General features: G+C 36.3%; 1 protein-coding gene across 1 annotated transcript in view; it reads right to left on the minus strand.

Moving 5' to 3' along the window:
- The window catches only part of LOC128647217 (atrial natriuretic peptide receptor 1-like), a 298027-nt gene that overhangs the window by 232852 nt on the left and 49819 nt on the right, over nucleotides 1–15356 (minus strand). The window contains 1 exon segment of the mRNA XM_053700003.1: nucleotides 2639–2780. Within this exon segment, the coding sequence (XP_053555978.1) occupies nucleotides 2639–2780 (142 nt within the window).

Consider the following 15356-nt stretch of genomic DNA (forward strand, 5'->3'; position numbering starts at 1 on the left):
TCCATAGGAGGAAATAGGCCACAACTTATGCCATCTTCTAAAATGGGATTGTAACAGTTCTCATACTGTAAATCTTGAAAAGTTATGAGTTTTAAAATATTGTTAAACATTTCCAACCTCAGTGTACAGAACAAGGTTTGTATTTGTTGAATAGAAGATGGTGATACAAGGTTATACTGTAAACTGCAATTTAAAAAAAAGATGATTTTTATGACTTCTGGTTTCTGTAAAAAAACCTGTACAAAATTTCGCCAACATACAAAATGGGACAAACAACTATTAAACCTCCATCACAAATATGGAATTGCTTATTGAAATCCTGTTCGTTTTCATCTTATCCTTTGTTGAAAAGCAGGAAGGTAAGCACGTAGCTGCACCACTATATAAAAGCAGTTTTGCAACAATGTTATACATTATCAAGAGCAGTAGATGGTAGCACTATTTCCTGTCATGTAGTTCTCCATTCACACTACCTATCTAGATATCTTTTAAACAAAGAACAACACAGCACAACGTCAATTTGATAATAGAAATAAATACTATTACTTTCTTCACCAGAAATGTTAGTTATCAGTGCCCAAAAAGATTACAATAGCTCTTGTATTCAGTGCCAATTTAAAAGGAAAAAAAAGATATCTTGAATGGGTAAAAGTTGAAAGCTAACAATAGTCAGATGTTCTAATTAATTGGAGTACAGTCACTTGTTTTACCAAATGGAGATTGAAGTGGATGTTCCTGAATAAAATTACTTGTTGCTTTCATACTTGTAGGTGTGTGTTTCTCTTTTACATTTTGGTAGTTGCCGTGGTGACATGGGAAATTGCTACATATTAACTCACTGCCAATCATATGTCAATATGTCAATATTGAAGTGTTCGGTAAATGGAATGAACTGATCCGGTTCTGCATTTCAATTGCTTAACAGAAAACAAAGCTGCATTTACAAAATACATACATATTACTCATATTTATATTGTCATTAATTGTTAAAGGGACATGAAACCCAAAATGTTTCTTTCATTATTCAGACAGAGAATACGACTTCAAAGGTTTCCAATTTACTTCTATTATGGAATTTGCTTTGTTATTTCATTTTTCTCTCTTGAAGAGATATCTATATAGGTAGTGAGCAAATGCCCAGAGCACTACATGACAGGAAATAGTGCTGCCATCTAGTGTTCTTGCTAATGTATAACATTTTTGCGAAACTACTGCCATATAGTGCTGCAGACACGTGCACACTACTGAACTTATCTTTCTGCTTTTCAGCAAAGGATAAAAACAAAGCAAAGAAAAATGAATGATAGAAGTAATTGGTAAGTTGTTTAAAACTGTCTGTTTTATCAGAATTATGAACAATTTTTGGGGGGTTTTATGTCCCTTTAACCCTTTGCGCTATTCAGACCTATGTCATGTGGTATATAGCCCATCGTACCGTATAAAGTAGATTTACATCCGACATGCTGGGATTCCAGCATATGTCTTCATATGGTAACAAAACACAATTGGAAGGCAGATTGCCAGATCGTTACAGGTAGTGACACTGTCTGTAATGATCTCCATTGGTTCAGGTGGGAGGTGTGGGAAGGAAGACAGGAGGCGAGTGGGTGGCACAGAGGCAGAGGGGTCCTACACTGCAGATTTTTTTTTAAAGGGAGAGGGTGAGGACGCTATACTGTGGAAAATAGGGGTATAGGAGAGGGTGGGGTTAAATGAACAATCACAGGGAGGTGGGGTGGGCTACAATACAGAAAAAAATATATTCATATAACTATAAACTAGGTACTGGCAGAGAGCTGTACCTAAGATGGCGGAGGCCAATGGGAGGGGGGAGAGTTAGAGTGCTCTGTTGGTGGGATCAGGGAGTGGGAGGGTAAAGAGCGGATCCTACTCTGCAGAAAATAAAAAAATAAAAAAATTAATCAATAAAAAAAAGATAAGCCCTTAAAACTTTATACTGGCAGACTGTCTGCCAGTACCTAAGATGGTGGTGAGAAATGTGGGTGAGAGGGTGAGAGAGCTGTTTGGGAGGGATTAGGGAGGTAGCAGATGTCAGGTGGGAGGGAAATCTTTACACTAGAAAACTATTACCCTTACCAGTTAACCACTTCACTTCTGGGAATTTCACATGTGTGGTGCGCAGCTACGATTAGCGGCCTTCTGTTTCCAAAAACCAATGGCAAAGCCATGCATGCCTGCTATTGCTGAACAAAGGGGATCTTAATCGTTTACAATCATTGTGTTGTGATTGCACAAGTGGTATGTAAATAATTTCAGTGAGAAATCCAAAGTTTGTGAAAAAGTTAACATATATATTTATATATATAATCTCATTTGGCAGCAAAATGGTGCCATGAAATATATCAAAATGGGCTTAGATCAATACCTTAGGTTGTCTACTTAAATATATATATATATATATATATTGTTTTGATAGGTAAATAAAAAAAAACATGGCTTTATTTCTGTTTAAATGGAGAAATAGCAAAAATGCTAAAAATGCTCTGGTATGTTGTGCTAGTTTCTTTCTCGGTAATTCCCGGTAGTAAAGGGGTTAAAATGAATCATTTCTTTTAGGCACTTTTATTTCAGTTTTAGATTTAGCATAAACATAGGCCAAAATAAGGCTTTGTAATACCTGTACATATCCCCTGCTGCTGATTTCTCTGGACTGGACACTGTCGGCCCTTCAGGGGGCATGTACACGTGCAAGAGGCGCTCATGATGTGTGCTAGACTCATCCCAGAAATCTACTCTGCGGTAATGATCCAAACCATAATCTGAAAAGACAAAATAAATATAAGATACAATGCTTAGATAAAGCAGTTATCTAAAAATAAAGAAATAAAAAAGTAGAATTCGATATGGGTACTCATTCCTATCTACAGAAAAAATAACCTTGTTTTTTATATTCATCATATCAGATACCCTCCAACATTTATTCCAAAATAGCCCTTACATAATAAATAAATATCAGCCAATTTACAGACACATATTAAATAAAATAAGCTTTATCTTATTCAGTACATTTTATAGTTTGTGTAACAGAAAATAACACTTGTTGCAGCAACCTGGGTATAGCTAGACCAGCCCCTGAGTCGTTTCAGTAGTTCACCATGCATAACTGTCTGCCTGTCCAGTTGTACCATCCAGATCTACCTAGTCGATTGAGTTTCATCCTTAAAGGGACATGAAACACAAAATTTTTCTTTCATGATTCAGGTAAAGAATACAATTTTAACCAACTTTCCAATTTACTTCTATCATTTAATTTGCTTCCTTCTCTTGTTATTCTTTGCTGAAATGTTTATCTAGGCAAGCTCAGGAGCAGCAGAGAACCTATATTCTAGCTGTTGATTGGTGGCTGCATATATATATCGATTGTAATTGGCTCACCAATGTGTTCAGTTAGAAACCATTAGTGCATTGCTGCTAGTTCAACAAATGATACCAAGAGAATGAAACAAATTAGATAATATAAGTAAATTAGAAAGTTGTTTAAAATTGTATTGTCTATCTGAATCTTGACAGTAAAAAAATTGGTTTCATGTCCCTTTAATTTGTTAATCAATTAGTGAGTTTTATTTATTGTATTTATTTTTCTTTGCAACACCTCTGATATAGATTTAAACATTTTGCTTTACATCTCTGATACATTATTTGAAATGCACAACATCCCAGAGTCCATTCTTGAGAAAAGCAGAAATAAATGAACTAAGTGGTGAATATGGACAATATTTCACAATTTGCCTTATTAAAGGGACAGTCTAGTCAACAGTAAACTTCCATGATTCAAATAGGGCATGTAATTTTACTTTTATCATCAATTTTGATTTGTTCTCTTGGTATTCATAGTTGAAAGCTAAACCTAGGTAAGCTCATATGCCGATTTCTCAGGCTTTGAAGGCCGCCACTTTTCTGAATGCATTTTGACAGTTTTCACAACTAGAGGGCGTTAGTGTATGTGTGCCATATAGATAACATTGTGCTCACACCCATGGAGTTACCTAGGAGTCAGCACTGATTTACTAAAATGCATGTCTGTCAAAAGAACTGAAATAAGGGGGCAGTCTGCAGAGGCTTAGATACAAGGTAATCATCTATCTTTTTAAACAATTCAAATTCTGGTGTAGATTGTCCCTTTTACAAAAAAACAAAACAAAAAACCTTCAGAATCACAAGAGTTTATTGCAAAAAAAGTTACACCAAACACAGAATATAAGATTACGGATTGTGCCTCTTTTCAACTGTTTACTGCAGATCATTTGATACTCAGCCCTAATTTTCTGTGACACCTTCAGCTGGGGTCCCGGCATACTGGCTGAGAATATGTGACCTACTTTGTTTGTCTTTGCAGGATTTTTCTGCTCTGTGCTCATACCAAATGTATAATTAATCTTGTTGAGCGTGGCCTGATTTGCAGGGAACCCCTATTTTTCATTTAGCAAATTTAATTATTTTAAAGGCCAAAGTCATATACTTATTGCTTTCTCAGTGCTCGGCTGTTAAAACCAGTTCCTGAATAACTTTTTTACTTATATTTTCTTATATTTGTCATTTATCTACCTTTTTATCTTTGATTTTCTACCAACTTTCCCAAACCCCCTGCTTTTGATCTTGTTGATTTTCTTATCATTATTTTCATATTTTTTTTCTTGAAGCAACCAGGCTCCATTAACTCAAGCTGGAAAACTCAATACAATCTTTCAAATGAAGCACTGTATTACCTTAAAGAGATAGTAAACAACAAAAATGTTATTGCTTAAAAAGATAGATAATCCCTTTATTTACCATTTCCCAGTTTTGCACAACTAACACTGATATAGAAATATACTGTTTACCTCTGTAATTACCTTGTATCTAAACTTCTGCAGAATGCCTCCCTATCTCAGATATTTTGGCAGGCTTGCATTTAAGGCAATAAGTGCTGACTCTTAATTTTTTTTATCTATATGAAACACATGAAATAACGCCCTCTAGCTGTGAAAAACTGTCAAATGCATTAAGTTAAGAGGCGGCCTTCAAGGGCTTCAAAATTAGCATATGAGCCTACCTAGGTTTAGCTTTCAACTAAGAATAACAAGAGAATAAAGAAAATTTGATGCTAAACGTAAATTAGAAAGTTGTTTAAAATTACATGCCCTATCTTAAAGGGACAGTCAAGTCCCAAAAAAACTTTCATGATTTAAATAGGGCATGTAATTTTAAACAACTTCCCAATTTACTTTTATCACCAATCGTGCTTTGTTCTCTTGGTATTCTTAGTTGAAAGCTAAAACTAGGAGGTTCATATGCTAATTTCTTAGCCCTTGAAGACTGCCTCTAATCTGAATGCATTTTGACCACTAGAGGGCATTAGTTCATGTGTTTCATATAGATAACATTGAGCTCATGCTCGTGAAGTGACCTAGGAGTGAGCACTGATTGGCTAAAATGCAAGCCTGTCAAAAGAATTGAAATAAGGGGGCAGTCAGCAGAACATTAGATACAAGGTAATCACAGAGGTAAAATGTGTATTATTATAACTGTGTTGGTTATGAAAAACAGGGGAATGGGTAATAAAGGGATTATCTTTCTTTTTAAACAACAAAAAAATCTGGTGTTGACTGCCCCTTTAATCATGAAAGTTTAATTTTGAATTTACTATCCCTTTAAAACAACCTATTAAACTTCATGCTTTGACCTCTCATTTTAGTATTCCTCTAACATTAAAAAAAAAAAGCATTCTTCCTCTACGTTGTTCAATTTCTTAGCACTTTTAATAATTTCTAACATAACATTTTAAGCTAAACTTATTTAACAATGTCTAACACATTACTATCAGAAACATATAAAAGGCAGATTGTATAGAGGTAAGAATGTGATTTTATTTATAAACTTTAAACAAAACGTGGTTTGTGCACATTCACACTGTTGCAATGACATAACCCGGTGTGTTCAGGCATGACTCTCTGTAGACAATTTTTTTTTTTTTTTTTAAATGATGGTCTGCATGAACAGCAGCAGACCCTTATTACCTTATTTCTTAAACGCTTATTAAATCTAATGAGAATATAGTCTACACAAGCTTTAATTATGCAAGGCAAAGCGATTTCAGATGTACCAACATCACCAGTAATCATGCAAGCACAGGCTGGTGAGTCACTACTAGGGATGGCCGAATGTTTCTAAAAATTCGAAATTTAAAACGAATTTTGATACATTCGTTTGTTCGAATCGAATTTTGAATGTTTATATAACATTCTAACAATCTATTTTTGAATTTTCGTTTTTGAATTTTTCAATAAAATTCGAAAATATTAGTTTGAATAATAGAATGTTTAGCTATGTATTTATTCAATTTCGAAATGTAATATTCGAATGTGACATTCGAATTTGAATGTGACATTCAAATTTGAAATAGCATTTCTAGTCTACAACTGTGTTTAATAAATGTAATATTCAAATTTGAATGCTACATTCGAATTAGAACGTCACATTCGAATTTGAAATAGTATTTCTAGTCTAATACTGTGTTTTAAATGTGATAATCGATTCAAATTTGATATTCGGTTCGAATGTGACATTCGAATTTGAAATAGTATTTCTAGTCTAATACTGTGTTTTATAAATGTAATATTCGAATTCGAATCTGACATTCGATTCGAATGTGATATTCGATTCGAATGTGACATTCGAAATAGTATTTCCAGTCTGCAATTGTGTTTTATAAATGTAATATTCTAATTCAAATGTGATATTCGAATGTAACATTCGAAATTCGAATGTGACATTCTAATTCAAATGTGATATTCGAATGTAACATATGTGACATTCGAATTCGAATGTGACATTCGAAAACTGTAAATAACATTCGAAAATCAAATTTTTAAGAATATTCGTTCTTATCAACATTCTATTATGTAAATCAAATTTCTACAATAACATTCGTTCTAACATTCGAATTTGGATATAAACACATTCGCCCATCCCTAGTCACTACATTAATGAATCTACCACCCAAACCTCCCTTTGTTGTTGCAGATATCCCCATTTTTATGTTTTACTTTTGTCCTATTGGTAGGATAAAAATACACCTTTCAACTTATTAACTTGACCCGTTATATATTTATATTAGCTAATAATACCATTGCAGAAGACCACATTTTGTAGAGATCATAGATCTGATTTGGCTGGCCTACCCTCTCAGCATAAACCTTTCATTTAGATTTGTACTTGTGCAGATTTTGATCCCTTTTAACAACCACAAATATGCACTTTGAACAGATTAACAAGATTAACTGGCGTAATCTAAAAAGATATTTAACTTTACTTTGGGATAATTATGATTTCTATTGAGTATAATTTTTCTTATATATTGTATTATATTATTAACAATTGGATCAGTTATCTTTTTAGGGCTAGATAACAAGTGTCGCACCTGCATTAACTTGTGCGCATATTAACAGTTAAAAGAAAATGCAACCGCAAGAGAGCAAACTAAATTTGCACTCGTCAGGTTAGCGCGACTGAAGACCTTGTGTAAAGGGTTAGGGCAAAAAAAATTACATTAAAAAACATAAATACATTAAAATAAAGTGTTACACTCATATATACAATATTTAATAACATTTTTTAATATATAGATTAAATTAAAAAAGTTATAATAGATAAAAGGTATATGGTATATGACAAGGTATTTGAATGGAAAGGCTATAACGTATATATACATTTATATACATCTGTATGTATGTATATATATAGATGTATATATGTGTATACATGTGTATTTACATTTATATATATGGAGAATTTCCCCTAGAAATTAACTTTACCAAGCAGTGATTTAACCTACTCCCAGCTGATAAGTGGCAATAACCACGAAACAGCTGTCCTGGGATTGGTCTAAATCACTGTACTAACCCTAGCTAAGCATTAAAGCTGTGTAATGCATTAGTTCTATGGCATAAAGGGAAGTCTGTCTTAAAAAGCAGGCTAAAAGTATAAAGGTGAGTCATTGTGAACGTCATTTGCATATCTTACCCAGATTCCTTTGCTGCATTGGAAACAGTGTAGTCAGAGAGTTTCTGGGTTTAAAGCAAGTCTTCTGACTTGTTTAGATTTGTAAATGGTTTACACAATGAGTTATTTTCTCTATATTTTGTATTTATTGGAGGATTTTAAACTCACTTTTCGCCTCCCCATAATTTTAATTGTCGTTTATATATGTATATATGTAATGGCACATCTGGATTTAAAGTGAACCAAAATGTTCCTTTATTCAAACAGCGTGCCGTTTAAATCCCCTTCCTCAGACTTTGGCCCCAAGTTATCAAGGTCTGTCGGATCTGATCCGACAGTGCGGATCAGGTCCGATAGACCTCGCTGAATACGGCGAGCAATACGCTCGCCATATTCAGCATTGCACCAGAAGCTCACAAGAGCTGCTGGTGCAACGTTGCCCCCTGCAGACTCGTGGCCAATAGGCCGCCAGGAGGGGGGTGTCAATCAACCTGATCGTACTCGATCGGGTTGATTTCCGGTGATGTCTGTCCGCCTGCTCAGAGCAGGCGGACAGGTTATGGAGCAGCGGTCTTTCCATTCAAATACCTTAAAACAAGAAAAATCATTTTAAATCCATTTTAATATGCAATAATGTGTTTCAATGCGTATGTATTGTAAATATTTGACATTCCAGCCTTCTTTAAATAGGGGAAAATGTTCTATGTATTTTTAAATAGTTATTCCTATAAATATCAGTATATATCTATGCCTATATATATATATATATATATATATATATATATATATATATATATATAAAATCAATGAACAGGTGCACTCCATGAAACTGTGTATAACTGCCGTTGTGCTGCATATAAGTAATAGCGTATCCAGTTTATCCAGCGTATCCAAGTTTAACTCAAGTGTGTAATAGTTCCCCAGCAAAACGATCCTAAGTTTTGCTGGGGAACTATTACACACCCATTGATAAAGGTACCAGGACGGTACCGAAACGTTTGGGGGTATTTGTGTTCATGTGATGGATTGTTAATTACTACATTAAAGGATTTGTTTGCTACAAGACTGGTGAGTGCAGCATCTGTTTTTTCTCCTTGAGTTAAACTGGATACGCTCTCTCTCTCTCTCTCTCTCTATATATATATATATATATATATATATATATATATATATATATATATATAAATCCATACATAGAAGGGCACTCTCAAGATTTGTAAATTCAAAAATGAAAAAAAAATTCTTTATTCGTTACATCAACAAAGAATGGTAACGTTTCAGCCCTCATTCAGGCCTTCATCAGGACATATTAAATCTGAAAACAAACAAATAAATCAAAACTAATATGATGAACACTTAAATAAGGACAAACAACAAAACCACCCATCACCAACCTATACATTAATAATTTAAAAACAATGTCAATAGAATACTTCATGTTACCAAGGAGGCTAGAACATAAATGCCAGCAAATATAATCATATATGCAGCACCAGTCACGGTATCAAACACATGCCTATCATAGAAGTCACTTAAGCCAACAATTGCATCAGGAACCCAAACTCAATAAAAAAAATTCTAAACCGATAGATATATCAGAATACCCAGATACCAAACAGGAACATCACAGCATATACTCAAATATAGGTACAGATATATACAGTATCTCACAAAAGTGAGTACACCCCTCACATTTTTATAAATATTTTATTATATCTTTTCATGTGACAACACTGAAGAAATTACACTTTGTTACAATGTAAAGTAGTGAGTGTACAGCCTGTATAACAGTGTAAATTTACCGTCCCCTTAAAATAACTCAACACACAGGCATTAATGTCTAAACCGTTGGCAACAAAAGTGGGTACACACCTAAGTGGAAATGTCCAAATTTGGCCCAATTAGCCATTTTCCCTCTCCGGTGTCATGTGATCGTTAGTGTTACAAGTTCTCAGGTGTGAATGGGAAGCAGGTGTGTTAAATTTGGTGTTTTCGCTCTCACACTCTCTCATACTAGTCAGTGGAAGTTCAACATGGCATCTCATGGCAAAGAAATCTCTAAGGATCTGAAACTGAGCTGCAGCACGGTGGGCAAGACCATACAGCGGTTTCACAGGACAGGTTCCACTCAGAACAGGCCTTGCCATGGTCGACCAAAGAAGTTGAGTGCATATGCTCAGCGTCATATCCGGAGGTTGTTTTTGGGAAATAGACGTATGAGTGCTGCCAACATTGCTGCAGAGGTTAAAGGGGTGGTGGTGGTGGTGGGGGGGGTCAGCCTGTCAGTGCTCAGACCATACAGCGCACACTGCATCAAATTGGTCTGCATGGTTGTCGTCCCAGATGGAAGCCTCTTCTAAAGATGATGCACAGGAAAGCCTGCAAACAGTTTGCTGAAGACAAGCAGACTAAGGACATGGATTACTGGAACCATGTTCTGTTGTCCGATGAGACCAAGATAAACATATTGTCATATTCCCTGCTACCGTTAAGGATATTATTATGCACCTCCCTATATAACTCCTCATTTCCTCCTGCACATTGCTTGGTATTTTGTTGTTATTGCAGTCAAGATTTCCCAGCCCTATCTACAGGATTGCAGTTTGTACTCAGGTACAGGATTTATTGTCTAATCCACTCAGGATTCCAGTTTGTACTACGGTACAGAAGTACTTCATCTATTACTTTGTTTGCTGCTTATTATTTCTTTTCTCATTGAGGATCAGCTGCTTTACTCTGCTCTGGCATCCCAGACTGTCTGAATTGCACAGGACATACAGTGGGGAAAAAAAGTATTTAGTCAGCCACCAATTGTGCAAGTTCTCCCACTTAAGAAGATGAGAGAGGCCTGTAATTTTCATCATAGGTATACCTCAACTATGAGAGACAAAATATTAAAACAAATCCAGACAATCGCATTGTCTGATTTGGAAAGAATTTATTTGCAAATTATGGTGGAAAATAAGTATTTGGTCACCTACAAACAAGCAAGATTTCTGGCTCTCACATACCTGTATCTTCTTATTTAAGAGGCTCCTCTGTCCTCAACTCATTACCTGTATTAATGGCACCTGTTTGAACTTGTTATCAGTATAAAGGACACCTGTCCACAACCTCAAACAGTCACACTCCAAACTCCACTATGGTGAAGACCAAAGAGCTGTCGAAGGACACGAGAAACAAAATTGTAGACCTGCACCAGGCTGGGAAGACTGAATCTGCAATAGGCAAGCAGCTTGGTGTGAAGAAATCAACTGTGGGAGCAATAATTAGAAAATGGAAGGCATACAAGACCACTGATAATCTCCCTCAATCTGGGGCTCCATGCAAGATCTCACCCTGTGGGGTCAAAATGATCACAAGAACGTTGAGCAAACATCCCAGAACCACACGGGGGGACCTAGTGAATGACCTGCAGACCAACGTAACAAAGGCTACCATCAGTAACACACTACGCTGCCAGGGACTCAGATCCTGCAGTGCCAGACGTGTCCCCCTGCTTAAGCCACTACATGTCCGGGCTTGTCTGAAGTATGATAGAGAGCATTTGGATGATCCAGAAGCGGATTGAGAGAATGTCATATGGTCAGATGACACCAAAGTAGAACTGTTTGGTAGAAACACAACTTGTCGTTTTTGGAGGAGAAAGAACACCATACCTACTGTGAAGCATGGGGGTGGCAACATCATGCTTTGGGGCTGTTTCTCTGCAAAGGGAACATGATGACTGATCCGTGTACATGAAAGAATGAATGGGGCCATGTATCGTGAGATTTTGAGTGCAAACCTCATTCCATCAGCAAGGGCATTGAAGATGAAATATGGCTGGGTCTTTCAGCATGACAATGATCCCAAACACACTGCCCGGGCAACAAAGGAGTGGCTTTGTAAGAAGCATTTCAAGGTCCTGGAGTGGCCTAGCCAGTCTCCAGATCTCAACCCCATAGAAAACCTTTGTAGGGAGTTGAAAGTCTGTGTTCCCAGCGACAGCCCCAAAACATCACTGCTCTAGAGGAGATCTGCATGCAGGAATGGGCCAACATACCAGCAACAGTGTGTGACAATCTTGTGAAGACTTACAGAAAATGTTTGACCTCTGTCATTGCCTACAAAGGATATATTAGTATTGAGATGAACTTTTGATATTGACCAAATACTTATTTTCCACCATAATTTGCAAATAAATTGTTTCCGAATCATACAATGTGATTGTCTGGATTTGTTTCCACATTTTGTCTCTCATAGTTGAGGTATACCTATGATGAAAATTGCAGACCTCTCTCATCTTCTTAAGTGGGAGAACTTGCACAATTGGTGGCTGACTAAATACTTTTTTTCCCCACTATATCTATCAGCTTTCAGCCATCAGAGCTGGCTCTGTCTCAACTAATTGCTCCATGGATCAACTCCTTAGTCTCTCCACAACAACGCAATTGTTACCACAGAGCTCCATGTCCGTAATCTGTGACGTCAATGCCTGCTCTCTGGTGCCACTGCCCCTCTCTCCAGTTTGTATAGAAAACAAGCAGTCGGCTTGTAGCAAGCACGCAACTCCCTCTGAGCCTCCTCTTTGTAAGTTGCCTAGTCTAAATGATTATGATATACTACAGTAACAGTTGCATTGTATACTTACACATTTAGCCTCATATTATTTTATTACCATATTTTTACTTTTGTGTTGCAACTTTATTCTGTTAATTCCTGCAGTCTAGGATCAAATACTGTATTCTCTGGTTATATCTTATTTGAGAATCATATGCGAGATTGCAAGGTTACAGGTTATCAAATAATACCAAACCATATTAAAAAAAATATATAAAAAAATAAATAAAAAAAATTGTATTTCTGTTAATAAGTTTGTTACTGTTTCTTCAAAAACGTCTTTATTCACTTTTATAGAGTACCTTCCATCATGGAACCAATTGATTTACTCACACATGTGGTCAATCTCACTCAAAGAGTGGAACAGCTCTCACAGGGTTTGCGTGAACTACAGATCCAAAACCAAATTCTACACAATATTATTAAAGATACAGCACAACATAAAATCAACAGTATTGCTAAACTCCAAGTTATCCCTCCAGAGAAATTTTCTGGCAACATATCAGACTTTTGTGAGTTAAAAAATGCATGCTATCTACCTTTCCACCTTAAACCTCGCACCTATACAACCAATAGGCAAAAGGTGATCACAGTTATCTCTTATATGCGTGGCGATCCACGAGCATGGGCAAACACTTATTTTGAAAGCAACAACATCATTCTTGATTCTTTAGATTCCTTTTTCCAGGCAATGCCCTCACTTTATGAGGATCCCCATAGACAGCTCACCGCAGAAAACGCTCTCAGAAGTTTCAAACAGCATAAAAGGCCAGTAGAGGATTCCATTGCCCAGTTTAAAAGATGGGCAAAGGACTCTGGTTGGAATAACCTCTCCCTGCATAACCAGTTTAGATTGGGTCTCTCTGAGACATTGAAGGATGACCTGGCAAAAATTGAGCTTCCTGATTCTCTAGAAGCACTTATAGCCTTAGTTATTACCATGAATAGAAGAATTAGGGAATGAAAATCTGAAAAATTATCTTCTGAGACTTCTCACTGTACTTCCTATACTCCACAAAGACCTCAACAACCAAGTGAACAACCTATGGAGATTGGATTCACCAAAGGACCACTAAAACCAGATGAGAAGATCAGACGCAGACAATTAAACCTGTGTATGTACTGCGTATCCAGTGATCACATGGTTAAAACCTGCTTGATTCTAAAAAAACTGAAAACCGGTAAGCAAATCATAAAACCAGTGTATACCAGTTGTTTTTCACACACTTCAACTTACTGCATGCTCTCTGTCTCTTTACAGTGGGACCAAAACCACCTACCATCCTAAGCTATGATTGAATCTGGAGCAGGTGGTATCTTTATAGACAGACATGTTGTTGAAATAAATAAAATCCCTTTGATTCCTAAGCAAAATCCCCAGGCTATACAAGTCATTAATGGGTCTCTCACTTCCTCAGGTCCTATAACACATCACACTATTCCTATACTTATGAGTACAACACAGAGACATAGTGAATATATCTCACTAGATGTAATAAACTCTCCTCTCTTTCCACTCATTTTAGGCATCAAGTGGCTCAAACAACATTCACCATTTATACCTTGGGAAAATACACAGGTTCGTTTAGATTCCCAGTTCTGTAAAAGTACTTGTTATTCCACAGTTCAGATCTCACAGGTCACAGAACAAATTATTCCTACTAAATACAGAGATTTCCAGGATGTGTTTGATAAAATTGAGGCACAGTCTTTGCTACCCCACAGGCCATATGACTGTCCCATTGATTTAGTCCCTGGTTGCTCAATCCCCTTTGGTCATGTGTATCCCCTATCTCAGGATGAATTAGAACATTTAAAGACGTGTATATAGATGAGAATCTTAAAAAGGGGTTTATCAGGCCTCCACTTCATCACCCGGAGCCAGAATGTTTTTTGTGAGGAATATAGATGACTCGTTATGCCCAATAATCGATTACCGTGAACTGAACAAGCATACTATTAAAAATAAATATCCACTGCCCCTCATCCCAGAGCTAATTGAGAGATTAGAGGGAGCAAAAGTGTTCACGAATCTCGATCTTAGGGGTGCATATAATTTAATAAGGATAAGAGCAGAGGACGAATGGCTGACAGCGTTTTGTACCAGATATGGGTTATTCAAATACACCGTCATTCCATATGGGCTCTGTAATGCCCCTGCTGCTTTACAAAATTTTATTAACAATATTTTCTGTGACCTATTGGATGTTTTCTTAGTTATCTACCTAGACAATATTTTGATTTATTCTAAAGATATCACTGAACATATCAAACATGTAAGGTGTATACTCTCTCGACTAAGATCACATCACTTATATGTAAAATTAGAAAAATGTCTTAACAACGAACGTTTAATGTTCCTAGGATATCATATTTCTGCTAAAGGTATCAGTATAGAAGATGGTCGCTATAACCTCTTGGCCACACCAACTTCCAAGAAAGAAGTTCAGAAATTTCTAGGCTTTGCCAATTTTTATCGAAAATTCATTAGGAACTTTTCCATGATTACCAAACCTCCCACCAGGCTTACTGGTACTCATAACCCTTTTCTGTGGACAGAAAAGGCTGCTTTAGCCTTTGCATAACTAAAGTCTCTTTTAACTACAGCACCCATACTTCATTTCCCAAAAGCTCACTTCAGTATATACTTGAAGTAGACGCTTCTGATTACGCAATTGGTGCTGTTCTATCATAAAGACCAACAGAAAAGAGTACCTTACACCCAGTAGCCTTCTAATCCAAATAATGTCCCC

The sequence above is a fragment of the Bombina bombina genome, chromosome 2 (assembly GCF_027579735.1).
Source record: "Bombina bombina isolate aBomBom1 chromosome 2, aBomBom1.pri, whole genome shotgun sequence".
NCBI lineage: Eukaryota > Metazoa > Chordata > Amphibia > Anura > Bombinatoridae > Bombina > Bombina bombina.